Below are 16,049 nucleotides of genomic sequence, written 5' to 3'. Positions count from 1 at the left end.
CCGGCGGCCGCGGCGGGGTCAGTTCTCTTTAGTGTTTGCCGATGTTGGAAGCGTCTCCAAAGTGTCCCCGGGAAGCAGGTAACCGGGCCCGCGGGGGGCGGCCGCCCTCCCCCCGCCGCCCGGCGAGAGGCGGGGAGTAGCCACCTGTGCTCAGGGGGCAGCCGCAGCCGTGAGGCCAGAGACCTCGCCATCGCGGCGGCGGCTGCCCCGGGCTGGGGGGCGGCAGAGGGGACTGGGGAGCAGGCGGCTCTGCCGGCCCTGCCCTGGGTCACGCCGCGGTCCCGGCCCCACTGCGCTGCGGGGGGAGGTGCTGATCTGGGCTGGGCAGGGCAGGGGCTGTTTCCTCCCCCTCCCAGGTAAACGCTGCTCTTTTCTGGGGCACAGGGCGCTCATGGGGCCCCCAGCGCGGAGCCCAGCTCAGGGGATCGCGCCCCATACGTCTCGCCTCTGCCCGTAGGGCTCCCGGCGCCTCTCGGGGCGGGCGATGCTGCAGCCTCCCCGCCCCCGGCAGATCCGACTGAGACCGCTCTCACGTGAAATGCCTCGGATTATAGCTGCTCTGCACCGAATAACAGCTCAGTTATTGCAGCTGGTGGGGGCTGAGATAGGAAACTGATTATTTACTGTGGAAGTACCACTCGAATTGCGGATTGGCTGCATATTGCATCAGGCCTGTATTAAATCTGTGAAGTAGTTTTCTATGGCCAAAGCACGCCTCTTTTTTCAGTGTGGCCTTTTCAGCTCTATCACTGCCACATTTCACTATGGCATGATTCAGATTACTTACTTATAAAAGATCATTAGCTAATCTGTTTTCCAAAGGTTCAAGACAGATTTTAAAATGCCATATTAAACTAGTTCTTTAGAACAATAGAAAAAGCCTTACAATATGTTATTTGTATGCCATATTGGTTGCACAATAGATTAAAAGTAAAGCTGTACTGTAATCTGACTTCACCTACAATCCTAAACTTTCCTAACAAGCCTAAACTTTCCCATGCTCTCAGAATAGATGTGTGTTTTTCCTCCTATAAAGTGATCCACAGTGAAATAGTTAATACTGACATTTGTGTTGCATAGTTAGGTTAGGTGTCAATACTACCAGAGGTCAGGAGGGGAATTCACAGTTGTGTGGGGGGTTTTGGGTTTTTTTTTTTTTAAGTGCTGTTGGGCTGTATTTAGCTCCAAGGTACTCAGACTTCTGCCAATGTAATCCAGGCTTTGATGACAGCAGTAAAAAGCCTTCACAAACTTGCTTTGTTGTGGGCCTGGGCTGGTAAGGTGCAGACCGTATGTCCTGTTTTGGTTGGGACAGTCCTTTTTTTAAGCCCTGTCCTGGCCATCCTGACTTTTTTGGCAAAAGTGAGCATTTTTCCTGTTAGCTTTTGCCAACTGATCAAATGCCTCCTTTTGTCAAAAAAGCTTGGTGTGGAGGAATGGGAGAGGGGCAAGCGGGGGTGCCAACCCCTCAGGATGGAGGGCAGGCAGGGCTTAAGTGAGCAGCGACACCAGCCCCAGCCTCACACAGGAGGAAGGTGAGGCTCGGGCGAGCAGCTACACCAGCCCCAGCCTCATGCGGGCAGCAGGCAGGGTTCTGGTGAGCAGCGATACCTGCCCTCCTGGGGCGGGAGTGGGGGGGGCTTGTGCGAGCGGCTTGGGCCAGCTCCATGCTGGCAGGGCAAGAGGGCTTGGGGTAGCCTCACTTGGTGTCCCGTTGGTGTCCTGTTTAGAACAGGGGTGGGCAAACTATGGGCTATGGGCCACATCTGACCCATCAGACCTTTTAATCCAGCCCTCGAGCACCTGCTGGGGAGCGGGGTTGGAGGTTTGCCCTGCTCCAGCCGGGGATGGGTTGGGGGCTTACCCTGCTCTGCGCATGTTGTGGCTCTGCGCAGCTCCCAGGAAGCAGTCAGCGTGTCCCCACTATAGCTCCTATGCAAAAGTGCAGCCAGTGGGCTTTGCATGCTGCCCCTGGCTCAAGCCCAGGGCTGGCTCCAGGCACCAGCATTCCAGGCAGGTGCTTGGGGCGGCATTCTGCAAGGGGTGGCACTCCGCGTCTTTTTGCCGACCCAAGCAGCATGCTGAATTGCTGCCGCAGACGACGGGGGCAGTCCCTGTGCCATTAGGGTGGCACACGTGTTTCCACGGCAGCTTCTACGTTCAGCTGACTGCGGCGGCAATTTGGTGGCTTCTGTCTTTCTTGCTGCCCTAACAGCACACGGACTGTCCCCAATGTCCACGGCAGCAATTTGGAGTGCTGCTTGGGGTGGAAAAAACAGTAGAGCTGGCCCTGCTCAAGCCCCGCCCCTGCAGCTCCCATTGGCTGCAGTTCCCTGCCAATGGGAGCTGCAGGGTCAGTGCCTGTGGACAGGGCAGCACACAGAGCCCTCTGGCCATGCCTCTGTGTAGGAGCCAGAGGAAGGACATGCCGCTGCTTCCTGGAGATGCTTGAGGTATGCACCGCCTGGAGTCTGCACCCCTGAGCTCCCCTTCCTGCAACCACCTGCCCCAGGCCAGATCCCCTTCCCACCCTCTGAACCCCTTGATCCCAGCTTGGAGCCCCCTCCTGTAACCCCAAACCTCTCGTCCATGGCCTCACACCAGAGCTCGCTCCCCCAACTGGAGCCCTAACCCCCTGCCCCAGCCCTGATTTCCCCCTCCCGCCCTCTGAATCGCTTGGTCCCATCCTGGAGCACCCTCCTGCATCCCAAACCCCTCATCCCTGGCCCCACCCCACAGCCCACACTCCCAGCTGGAGCCCGAAAATTGCCCCAGCCTGGGGCCCCTTCCTGTACCCTGAACTCATTTCTGTCCCAGCCCCAGAGCCCTCACGCCCTACCCCCAATTTTGTGAGCATTCATGGCCCACCATACAATTTCCATACCCAGATGTAGTCCTTAGGAAAAAAAAGTTTGCCTACCCCTGGTCTAGAACATCTCAGCAGAGGGTGCTTTTTCCCAGGCACCCTCTGCTGGTAGGGCTTCTACGAAGACCCACTTATGAAGACACTGCCAGTTGTCCTCTGAGGGTGAATTTCCCTGCAGTGCAGCTAGCCTGAAAATGGAGGAAGTCAGTGACACACATCTTCAAAGCAAACTCTGTTTCTTTGGGTCACATTTGGAGGGTTTGCTTTGCTGTTATAGGATTAGAAATGCAGGCCTCTGTGCTGTACAGAACTGTCAGTGGTGAATGTACAGAAATCATTATACTCTCACAAGTCTCTGCTTCCATGAAGGAAATTTTCACAGGTATAACTACATGAGTACATAAGTGAGTACATACTACTACATGAGTAAACTGATGCAAAGTGGATTTATGCTGATGTATCTCTGGTGTGTTACCAGATTAAGCTGCAGCAAGGTAAACTCTGCTCTGTGCTGGTGCAGTGCATTAAGGGGTTTGCTTCTGTATAACTGCATTAATATAGCAGTAAAAGTTTTCTTAGTGTAGACAAAGCCTTTTTTTGCTGATCAGTTTTTTGTGTGACTGTGGTGCTTATGAAAGGTGCCAGATGTGCTTTAGTTAAGGAGCTGGCAGCAGTGCTAGATATCCAGTGCTGCTCAGCTGATGAATCTTAACTGTGCTTTGAAGAGGCCCACTACGGTGGACCTCGGTTCTCATGCTCATTCAGTGTTCTCTGTGGAGGTGTCCAAGGGTGATGTGGATATTGGCCACTAGGTACTGGATTGACACCACCACTTCATTTAACGTAAGCCATTATACAGCCAGTGGTGGTAAACAATTTGTGCTAGATTCAGACTATAACTCTTAGAAAGGCTTTATATGTCTCTGTACCAATCTGAGTAACTCAGTCTCCCAACAGTTTTTTGAATAATAGCATGTACTTGAGTAACATTTCATCCTGAAATCTGAAAGTGGTTTACAAAGATGAATTGTTAACTCAGTTTTACACTTAACTTTTCTGTGTTTCAGTTTTTTTAAGTGACGTGCCCCAAACTAACATACGAAATCAATGGCATGTTCTTGGGGGCAGAGACCATAGGTTTGATTTTTCTATCTTCCCAGTTTCATAAATGTGACTCTGTTGACTTCAGGACTTATTCCTGATTTATACTGATATAAATATGAGACATGAATCAGGTACTGTGTCTTTATTTAGAAAGTGGAATAGTGGACTTCCCAAGGTTACACCATGAATCTGTGGCAGAGCCAGATCTTTGGCTTCTAAGTTTGCTTTTCCAATCCATATGAAATGCAGCACCTGTCATATTCCCTCTAGATAGTTTGTGTTGACCTGCCTGAACTATAGCTATAAATTTGTCTTTGAAAAGAAGAAATCTACTCTATTTTGTTAAATCAAAATGCACACTTACAATCCTTTGATGCTTTTCTGCCAAAAACTTTATCTTTCTAAAATATCGAATGTGATTTTGAAGCAGGTTTTATGAGTTGTAGACCAAATGTTTTCCAGCAGTTGTATATGACTGAAGGGTTGCATACTTTGTTGCTTATGTAATCTGAGGTGGTAGTCAGAAGGACAGGAACATTGTCTCATAACCTGTAGCAACTTTATAAGATGGTGCCACTAAGCCTATATTTTATTGTTAAATCATCTAATCTGCTGCTCTTCTTCCTCTTCATTATTTAATCAGTTTCATACCAATAACAGACAAAATGAGCAATGCCGTAGAGTTGAGTATTAGGCCTCACTTTGCTTGGCCAATAACAGTTCTTTGAACTTTTTATCTTCAAAGCACTTTAGAAACATTATTACTCTCAATCCTTCTGTGAGGGAGGTTCAAATTGCCTTCCTTTTATAGTTGGAGAAACTGAGGCAAAGAGATTTACTGACTTGCTTAAAATCAGAGAGTGAGATGTTAGCTCTAAAATCAGAACATTGGAGTTATCGATTCCCATCCCTATGTTCAGACTACCTAACCATGCCTCTTGAGATTTTTTTTTTTAAACTGTATCATGTTCACAAATCAAGCGGTTGAGGGTTTTGCAAATTAGAATTCCAGAATCATTTGGGCATTGATCATATTGGGCAGCTGGTCACATATTTCAGGCTTGCCTATACTAGAACGCTCTACTCTAACTGTACCGTTATAGTTAAAGCAGTATATCCCCCTAGTGTAGATGGAATTATATTGGTATACAGGTGCTTTATGCCACTCTGGCTTTATGCCACGTTTATACCATAGATTCCAAGGACAGAAGGGATCATTGTGATCATCTAGTCTGACCTGTATTACACAAGCCAGAAAACTTCCCAAAAAATAATTCCTGGAGCTTATCTTTTGGAAAAACATCCAGTCTTCATTTTAAAATTGTCGGTGATGGAGAATCCACCAGAATCTTTACGTTCCATTGATTGATTATACTCTCACTATTAAAAATTTAAACCGTATTTCAATCGGAATTTAGCTAACATTCAGCTTCCAGCCATTGTATCATTATACATTTCTCTGCTATACTGAGGAGCCCATTATTACGTATTTGTTCCCCATGTAGATACTTACAGACTGTACTCAAGTCGCCCCTTTACTTTTTCTCTTTGTTAAATTAAATAAATTGAGCTCTTGTAGTCTATCACTATAAAGCAGATTTTCTAATCCTTTAATTATTCTTGTGGTTTTTCTCTGAACCCTCTCCAGTTTGTCAACATCCTTCTTGAACTGTGGGTACCAAAACCTAATACAGTATTCCAGCAGCAGTCAAACCAGTGCCAAATACACAAGTAAAATAGCTTCTCTACTTCTACTCGAACTTTATCACTGATTAAAGACTTTATTTTTTCTTCTAGATTATTAATAAACAATGTTAATTAGTGTCAGCCAAGAGCCAATGTTTCCTCATTTACAATTAGATTTTGAGATCTATTAATTAGCCAGCTTTTAATCAATTTAATGTGTTTCATGTTAATTTTGTATATTTCTAGTTTTTTTTCATCTAAATGTTGCATATGTATAACTGCATGCACACTAGAGCTTTTACCAGTATAACTCTTTTGGTAAATTACACCCATAACTGAAATAGTTATAGTGAAAAGACTTTAAAGTATAAATTAGACCTAGGACTTTTGCTAATAGTTCAAGGTACTTTGTTCAGTTCTGAGAACAGATAGGTTTCCTGCTAAATGTTTTTCTTAAAATTGACTGTGTTCTTAACTGGGAACAGTCTTATCTGAAGTACACTTATGTTTATACTGAAAGATCAAAGCTTCAATGGAGAATCTGAAAAATGGTCTTACCAGGCATCATCTTGGACAGTATTTAGAAAAAATAATTTCACTTGTCACAACTATGGACCAGTATGAGAGAGCTACTTATGGCTGTCTAATACTAGGATCAGAACATAATGAAAACAGAAAAGTGTATGCCAGCTGTGCATGGCTGTAAGAAGCAGGCATGGCTTACCCCAAGAGTAACTTGCCCCAAGAGTAACTTAGGGATCTGTTAGTGTATTAATCATGTTGTAAGTAGAATGCTTCCAAATACTGAATTCTGCAGCCCAACATTACAACATACCCAACTGTGATGTGTTGCATCTTTTCCTTTGGTTCAATAGGGGGCATCTAGAACAATATCCTTTTATTTAGTAGCCCCAGTATTGCCATATTCCCATAACCTTTTAACATATTTTCCCTGTTATATTTTAACATGGGGAAAAAAAATCTTAGTTCTCTGTAAAATCACAGTTTGAATAAATTTACTAGACTCTCACCTGATGGAGCACTAAACTTACTAGCGAGAGACAGGTATGAAAAGGAGAGCAGGGATGCCATCGATGAGTCCAGGGCCAAGGCACTACTGAGAAGCATAGTTACCCTGCTATCCCTACATGCTGGAAAAGGCAGACTGGTAGAGGTTCTACCAGGATGCTACACAGTGAAGTGACCTCTCTAAGGTGCCACAAGTACTCCTCCTCCTTTTTGCTGATACAGACTAACATGGCTACCACTCTGAAACCTGTCATCATTTGTGACAGTTTCACTGCTGTGTAGTTCTGAATGATAGTTGTGAAGCTGACTAGTCTTGTTAATTTCACAGTGCAGCTGCTTGCAAAAGCTATGGGTGGCAAAGGAGGACTGGTGCTGCCTGTTCACAGGTTGAAAAAATGAGTTTCCCACAGGCTACTGTGAGTAGGTGATTGGATTTTTTTTAAGCCCTGCTATTGACTTGAGGAAAGCTTGTTGTGTTATATTTGCCATGAGTGCTGTCACAAGCTGGAATAAATTTGAGTTGGAAAGGGCCCCATAGGGTGGCATTGTCATCTGGTTTGGGTCAAACTTTTTCTTAGCTATCTTATATCCCTCTCTTTTGAGCTTCCAGGTCCATAGGGCCTTGTTCTATGAGTTGGTGAGTGCCTCGTGCAAGGTCAAGGGGAGCTGAAGGCACTTAGTACCTGGAGGACTGGGCCCCTACTTTCATTTGGTAACTTACTGCTAGAAGGAGCTGGCAGCATGTATTTAAAGGTACAATGAAAATTAAGCAGAGATATAATTCTGTGAAATATCTAGTATTGTTGTCCCTTTGGCCTGAGTGGTTAGCCAATATTTGGATTGCTTTCACTGGGGGGAAATTGGTTATGAGAGTTAGATATTTGGTGCAGTCATATTAATTTACTAAGAATGTAGGTAAAGTCTTGTTTCCCTGAACACAGTAGGAACAAATAATAATTGGCAGTTTCCTGGCTTGCCGTTTCCAAGTCTGTCTTTGCAGCCAGTCTAGTCTCCTAAAGAGCCCCCTCTCTTCTCCCTCTCAGGGCCATACTCATGATGATTGCTCACCCTTTCTGTTGGTTTTTTCTTGTTGTCTGCCTGCCTTTCAGCCTCCAACACACAGCTACAGCCAGTCAGTGCCCCAACATTTCAGTCAGTCTCCAGGGAAATCCTTCTGTGTACATGGCTTAGCTGGTGATCAACCTTGCATGTAGCCTACTGGCCATTGTCTCTTGCTGCCTTACTCCATAAAGGATCTTAATTACTTCTTCCATTCAGCTGAATGAAGGGTGGCTAGCTGCCTATCTGTTTTAACCAAGGTATATCAGATGGTATACATTCCAGAATATCAGAATTATACAGGGTTTACAACTCTGGAATGGCATATATCATGCATGTAAGAGGCCTGACATGCATATTCTCCATATAAGTTGCCTGTAGTGTGTCACAGATGCCCAGAACAAAAATGCTTGTATGTCAGATATCGGCCTCTATGCTGACATTTATGCTACATGCTACAAAATACTAGAAAATTATCTCACTTGTTAGATAAACTACTTCGTTTCTGTTGTATTTGCTCTCACATAATGTTGTGAATCAATTCAAACAAATAAACAAATCCTCTTCTCCCTGTTTTCCTCATCTTGAAAGTCTGGATTTTTTATATGTCTATGCCTCTATCTCTGTTTTTCTCTACATAGACGTTTGATTTTCTTTTGAAATTTCAGGCTGCCATTGTGAGAAAAATTGGCTAGTTTTCCATTATATAAAAGGAACATAATTGCAGAAGGACATTGGTGACAGATATTAATATATTAATCTAGCATTGTGATCTGTTAATGACTTTAAGGATCCAGCAGACTTCAGGTAGTATCTCAAATGAACATAGCATTCTTGGGTGTTAGAGATGCATTGTGATCTAATGGGCAGAGGAGAGCCTAGAAGTTAGAATTGCTGAATTCTGTTTCTACCTCTGCCTTTCACTTGTTTTTAGCCTTTAAATCACTTACCCTTTCTGTGCTTTAACTTACTATCTGTAAAATGAGTAAAATACTATTTTAGTTGTGAGGCTGATTCAATTAATGTTTGAAAAGATATTTGAATTATTTGGATGAAAGTTGCTATGTAAGTGCAAATTATTATTTTGCTCTTAAATTTCTTAATTGAAATGAAAAATCTTACGTAAAAAACCCATGTCTAGCCAGCCAACTGACCACCCAAAGGAGTATTCTGAAGAGAAGAAATTAGTTTCCCTGTGAACAATATTATCCTTAAAATTTTCCCTTCTGATCTACTTTTTTGGAAGGTACAGTATGGTTTGGTGTTCTGGCCAGCTATCGTACACACACGCATTCTGCTTTGGGTGGGAACAAAGTGTATTTGCTATTTTGGGAGACTAGAGTATATAAATGGATTCTCTGTTAAGTGTAGGTGCTGCTATTTAACCCCTAAAAGTAAAAATAACCTTTAGTTTTGATCTCTGTGGTGTAGATCTGGTGGTATAATGTGGCACTAAACAGAATTTGAATTGAATTTCAATCTTTCCATTCTGATATCCCTTGTGAAAATTTTCTGCCACAATGGTATCTGGTGCCATTCCCAAAGCAAAACATTTCCTCTTCAGAAGTTACCTCTTTTGAGCTAGAGCTAAAAAATCATCTATGGCAGGATTGGTTTAGAACTATGCAAATTATGCATTTCAGTAGAGAAATCTTTCCAACCTCTTTTAATTTGAACATTGGTTCACATTGTCATACATTCCACAGTATCAGTTAGTGCCATATTAACATGTATTTTAGTAGTCTAATGGTTGTCCAAATTAAAATATATAGGGATATTTTTTTCCTCCTGCTTCAAAAATGTTAGTCAATTAAAGTGAAACACTTGCTAGGCCTAATTTTATTTGCCACCTTTTATTATTTACTTATTTGTATTGAGAGAGCATGCAGAGTCTCCAGTGAGATCAGGGCTCCCTTGAACTGGGCACTGCACAAATATATAGAAAGACCTATGCCAAAAATCTTAGGATGTAAGGCTCTAATCCTGCAAGTTATTCCATGTGATGGGGTGTGCGAACCCCACACTAGGCAGGAAGGGTTTAAAGGACAGTACTGGGCTCAGGTAGTGCCATCCCTCCAGGTTGCGGAGCATGCTGTAACTCAGTGGTTCTCAACCCATCCCGCTTACGGCCCAATCAGCACACAGCTGCAGCCCATGACATCCTCAGGGCAATACAGGTAGCATATATATTGTGTAGATGTGTCCCACATAACAGAGAGAGAGCTGCAGATGTGGCCAACAATGGTAAATACGTTGAGAACCACTGATCTAACTGGAGAAGGGGTTAAAAAGGGAGCAACCCAGCTCAGAAGGAGGAAGGTGTGCGAAAGGAGGACAGATCTACCCAGAAGGGGCCTGGAGAAACCTCCCTGAGGGAATAAGACTATATGCTGAACCTGGTTGGAGCTGACAGTTTGGTTGCCTTTTTTTTCTTTTTACCTTATCTTGGAAGCTGGGAGAGAGAGAGAGAGAGCAGGAGGAGGTGCTCTTTCGGGAGCCAGACACTGTTGATCCTCCTAGGGCCCTACATCAGAGCCCAGTGGAATCGGCTGGTCTGGGCTCACCTGCCACTGCCCCTACTACAGGAAGGATTCAAACCACCCATCCATCTCACACACCACAGGTTAAAGGAGGACCAGCACTGCAAGACTTATTTGTCTTGACAGATAAAACAAAAGATGGGCTGTTAATTAGTGTATGCTAAGACCATTAAATCACACCAGAGAACAGGATGAGCGGCTGGTTGTGTAGGAATGAAAGCTGTGCGATCATGGGGGGACTTCAGTTCGGCTGTCATATGCTGGAGGTCTCATGCTGCTAGTACTAAAACATCCTTGGACATTTAAAATATTATAGATGACAGTTACCTAATTCAAAAAGTGTTGCATCCCCCACAGGGGAATTCTATGTTAGATCTCATCTTGAGAGAAAAAGAACGGTTCAGAGAACTAAAATTTAATGGTAACTTAGGGACAAGTAATGATGACTAGATCATATTTGCAATATGCAAACAGAATAAAGTCCAGACCAGTGATATCTATCTATCTATCTACACTTAGTGCTTTAAAAGGGCCACTTTCACAAAGCTGAAAGCAATTATGAGCCAAATCAGCTGGGGGAAGAATTTAATGAGAAAAGGGTTAATGATAATTGGGAATTGTTTAAGAACACCATTAGATGCCCCAAAAGCCACAATCTTACAACCAAGGAAGAAGGCTGTATTGGTTAAAAAAACAGTTCCAGGTTTAGAGAACAAGTGAAGGTGGCTATAAAAAAAAGTGTATATGTGTGTGTAAATAAACAAATGGAAGAAAAGGAAAGTTGATAGCAATGAATATAAATCAGAAGCTAGGAATTGTATAAAATTGATAAGGGAAGCCAAAGGGCACAAATTGGAATCTATGACTAGTAGAGTTAAGGACAACAAAAAGAAGTTTTAAAGTATATTAGGAACAAAAGAATCCTAGCAATGATATTGGTCCATCACTAGATGGAAATGGTAGAATTAGCATTAATAATGCAGAAAAGGCAGAAGTGTTCAATAAATATTTCTGTTCAGTATTTGGGAAGAAAACAGATGATGATGTCATAACATAAGATAGTATTCTTTCATTCCACTAGTATCTCAGGAGAATGTTTAACTACCTAACTTTAATAACTCACAACATTTATTAAAGATAGACATTCTAAGATCAGCAGGTCCAGATAACTTGCATGCTAAAAGGTTTTTTTTTGGCGGCAGTTCTGGGCAGCGCAGAGAGAAACCGCGAGGACAGAGAACACCGGTGCCCACAGGCTGCAGCCCCTGAGTACTGTGTCCCCAGCAGGCACAAGGCCCTGGCTTCTCTACCCTGCTGGGCACTAGGCGGGCCCTGTTCCTGCCAGGGACAGAGAACACCGGTGCCTGCAGCCCCGGAGTTCTCTGTCCCCAGCAGGCGCGGGGCTGCGGCTGCTCTCCGGCTTAAGCTGCGGCCCCGCGCCTGCCAGGAACCGAGAACATTGGCGCCTGCAGCCTGCAGAACCGGAGTTCTCTGTCCCTGGTGGGCGTGGGGCTGCGGCTTCTCTCCCCTGCTGGGCACTAGATGGCGCACATAAATGCCCCGGTGGGTGCCATGGTGCCTGCAGGCACCACGTTGGGGACCACTGCTTTACAGTGATAGATTCAAGGAACTCATTATATCTTAACAACGAGGAGGTTATGAGGTGACTTGTTTACAGTCTGCAAGTACCTATCTTGGGAACAAATATTTAATAATGGGCTCTTCAGTCTAGCAGAGAAAGGTATAACGTGATGCGATGGCTGGATGTTGAAGTTAGCTACATTCAGACAGGAAATAAGGTATAAATGTTTAAAAGTGAAAATAATCTTTGGAATATATTACCAAGTATCACAGTGGATTCTCCATTACTGACAATTTTTAAATCAAGATTGGATGTTTTTCTAAAAGATATGCTGTAGGAATTACTTTGGGGAAGTTTTATGGCCTGTGTCATACAGGAGGTCAGGCTAGATGATTACTGTGATTCTTTCTGGCCTTGGAATAAATGAATCTATAGTGCTGGATGGCTTTATTTAAATTGTCATAGGCTTCAGCATGAGCTTTCGTGGGGGAATACCCACTTCGTTGCATGCATGTAGTGGACGTGCTCCAATACGTCTGTTAGTCTGTAAGGTGCCACAGGACTCTTTGCTGCTTTTACAGATCCAGACTAACACGGCTACCCCTCTGATAATATAGGCTTGAGAAGGAGTCAGTGCACACCTCTTTCAGAGCAATTGTTTCAGACTTTCCTTTCTTCACGATTCTTTAATAATCGGTTAATGCTTGGAACCTAAAGAGATACTGTTAACTTGGATTGTTTTAATTGATGAATTTCTAAAAATCACTATATTGAGAAGTTCACCTTTCACTGCAGCTTTCAAACATTTTGAAGTTGTTCTCTCCTGCCTATGTTTATGTGGTCTCTAGTGTTCCCTCTAATTTTTCCCATGCATGTGTGGAATGAATTTTATGTGCACCAATATGGAGGTGAGGGTGGGCTGAAGGGTTTGGAGTGTGGGAGGGTTCAGGGATGGGGCAGAGGGATGGAGTGTGGGGGAGTGAGAGCTCAGGCTGGGCGTGCGGGCTCTAGGATGGGGCCAGGAATGAGGGGTTTGGGGTTTGAGAGGGGGCTCAGGACTGGGGCAGGGGGTTGGAGTGCAGAGGGGTGAAGGCACTGGCTAGGGTTGCAGACTCTGGGGTGGGGCTGGGGATGAGGGATTTGGGGTGCAGGTTGCCCTGGGGCTACAGTGGGGAGAGAGGACTGTCACCAGCTCTCTCTCCCTGCAGCAGCAGTTGGGCTGGGAGGGAGGGGCACCTCTCCCAGCTGCAAAAGCAACAGGGATGGGGCTGTGGGATAGGCACCTCTCCCCTAGCCGCAGCAGATCCGGGCTGGGTTGGGGCTGGAAAGGGGTGCCTCTCCCCCGGCCGCGGCACGTCTGGGGCTGGGGCAGAGGCATCTCTTCCCACCGCAGCCCTGAGCGCCTATGTGGCGCTTAGTAGGCTGCCATGTGGTCTCGCAGTTTAGAGGGAACTTAGCTGGTCATAGAAGCAGTAAAGTGTTCATAGGAATTATAACAACACAGAACATGCACTAGTATTTTCTCCCTGCAGCCTGTGTGGATGTGTGTGAGAGTGCCCCCTTGGAGAGTAAAGACATCTCCCTCATCCCACTTTTCAGCTTAGATGCTCATTATACCATAGTGGGGGTTGTAATGTGGAACTTTTCCCCCTCTCCCATGGCCATTGATGAGCTCTGCCATTCTCCATCCCAGCAGAGGGGACGGGGAAGTGAAGAGACTCCATCCCATCCGGCTATCTGTTTGCTCCGTTCCCTCTCCCTACTTGTTGTCCCCCCGTTTCTCCCAGGAAACTTGGATTGTATTCTTGGCTCTGGTATAGTCATGCTGTATGGCTTTGTGTAAGTCACTTAGCCTCTCTGTGGCCCAGTTTCCTTATCTGTAAAACAGGGATAGTAATTCTTCCCTTCTTCACAGGGATGTTGTGAGGCTTCATTCATAATGTTTGCAAAAAGCCTTGCCTGAAAGTAATATAAAGTAGTATTCCTATCAGTACTTCCATTTTGGCTTTCAAAAATCTGAAGGCACTCTGCTTATAAATCTTTGTTTATTGCAGTGATAGACAATGGCACAAGTTAAAATGCAGACTGCAGCAAACCTCTCTGGACCTACCCTTCCCCCTCCGGTGCTATCCCCATCAGTAACAAATGCAAGTTCATTGGGTCTGCAGGCCTCAATGAATGGATCCATTTCAGAATCAGTTGCCAGTTGTAACAGTCCAACAGCTGGTCTTGTGGATTCTGCACCTTCTAGCAACTCACCAGGTAAGGAGATGTTTTGCTTAGAATATTTATTTTTATTTTGCAAGGGAATCCACATGATGAGTTTTTAATATAAATGGATGAGGTCCTAAAGAAAATAAAACTAAAGAAACAAATCTCTGTAGAAAAATGTTTTGGTTTCTAATGCTGTTTACAGAATTTAGTTTCTTTAGTTTAATTCTGATTTATGATAAAGCATTGTTAAGAGATATGGAAGCCTAGAAAAAAACAAACTATTCTGCCACATCCTACGTGAATCTTTTATAATGAAGTTTTAGTACAGCAGGAAGTTATCTAAGTGCATTTTCTTTCCCTAGAACAAAATGTCTTCAGTCTATTTAGCAGAAAATGGCATTTCCTTTATAGCCTAATAACTGCTATAGTTCTTGTTCTCAGTTGGGTGTAAAATACAGTAAAGTGTTACCCCAAAGTAAGTTAGCAGGGCAAGTTTGTGTTGGGAATAGATACAAAGATGAAAGAAAGAAATAGCAGGAGGATAAAGACCTTAAAGAAACATATAGTACATAAACAATCTAGGTTTAGGAACACAACAGAAACTGCAAAATTGTTGAAAGAATGAAGTTGGGGAGATAGCCACAGAGACGCAAGTAGTAGTGTAGAGGTCTGAAAGAATGTGGGAAGAATGAGGAGAAACAAGCGTGGGACCACAGGTGTTCATCAGTTGTTTGTCTTCCCTGTTCGTGTTTAGAAATTACACTGAAACAACTATTGACTCCAATAACGAATACAGAGCAGAATGGAATTTTCAGGGACATGGTATAACATACAAGTTATAATATATAAACATCCATCTACACTGTCTTCCTTATTAGAAAGATTTTTTATATTGCAAGTAATTGAAATGGTTGCAATAAAATACATGTTCTCAAATTAAAAATGTGTAAATAGTATTTAAACATTGTATTATCAAAGTGCAGTTTTGTTGACATTAACACAATCTCATATTTTTAGCGTATTATGAGTTTTTTTAGCAAAAGTATTTTTCTTTTTTAAACATACCACTTCTTTTGCAAAGTTTTGCAAAGTTGTGAAGAATATATTTCTCCACAAAAACTTTACAGACTCTTTATTTACAGCTCCTCTCCAAGATAACATGGCAAACCCCAAAGAGAAAACTCCAATGTGTCTGGTAAATGAGTTAGCCCGTTTCAATAGAGTTCAACCCCTGTATAAGCTTCTGAATGAAAGAGGGCCTGCTCATGCCAAGGTAAGGTTACAGTTCCAGGCTATGAGGCATACCTTAAGTTATGAACAGATAACTTGTCAAACACAATCAAGTTTATAGTGTTGGGGTTTTGTTTTGTTTTGTTTTTGTTATGCTTTTTAGGAAGTTCTTCTGTGTTGCTCTTGGAGCCCTGAGGATCTTTTCATCATCGCCTTCTGCCTTACTTATCCTCTGACCCTTGAGATCATACTTCTTGGCCTTCATCTTTTTCTCTTAAAGGTCTCTTCGAAGTCCATCAACACCCTTTCTTTATCATTCATGGCCTGGTTTGCTGCTGAGCTGCACAAAGCACTCCTTCCCCTCCAGGACCCTAGCAGTCTGCTTCTGAGAATTGCACACGGATCCCTTTCATGGCAGTGCAGACCCACTGCTAACAGACTGCTGGGCTAGTCTTTTCCCATTTTGTTTTGTGTTAACCAGTTTTATTTAGTCTGCGTAAAGTTGGTTTTATGGATAGCAAATCTTCTGATTATATTTGTGTTTTAAAGCACAAAGTATCACAGTATTTTCCTTTAAACCCTGTGTAGCCCACAGTGACAATGGTTCTTTAAGGCTCCACAGTGGTGTTAAAGTACTTAGCGTCCTTGTCTAGTCTCGCATCCTGTTTTGATAGTCAGCTGTGATCTGTGAGAATATGTCCGTGGTTTCAGATGGCAGTGGACCTAAAGGAGCATATTT

At 43.7% G+C, this 16,049-nt stretch overlaps 1 protein-coding gene across 11 annotated transcripts in view; it reads left to right on the top strand.

Annotated features, from left to right (window-relative positions):
* The window catches only part of STAU2 (staufen double-stranded RNA binding protein 2), a 217,662-nt gene continuing 201,613 nt past the window's right edge, over nt 1–16,049 (top strand). For 8 of the 11 annotated variants that reach the window (XR_007772627.1, XM_050940889.1, XM_050940887.1 and 5 more), the window contains exons 1-3: nt 1–78; nt 13,921–14,128; nt 15,223–15,353. Coding sequence is in view for 9 of the 11 variants with exons in the window: in XM_050940889.1 (XP_050796846.1) it covers nt 13,930–14,128; nt 15,223–15,353 (330 nt within the window). In the remaining 2 variants the exon portion in view is untranslated. Of the gene's footprint in view, nt 79–13,920; nt 14,129–15,222; nt 15,354–16,049 lie in introns of those variants that run through there. The other 3 variants (XM_050940895.1, XM_050940896.1, XM_050940894.1) reach the window with 3 other exon arrangements.

Source organism: Gopherus flavomarginatus, chromosome 2 (genome assembly GCF_025201925.1).
Source record: "Gopherus flavomarginatus isolate rGopFla2 chromosome 2, rGopFla2.mat.asm, whole genome shotgun sequence".
Lineage (NCBI taxonomy): Eukaryota > Metazoa > Chordata > Testudines > Testudinidae > Gopherus > Gopherus flavomarginatus.
This window is presented reverse-complemented; position numbering and strand designations above follow the sequence as displayed.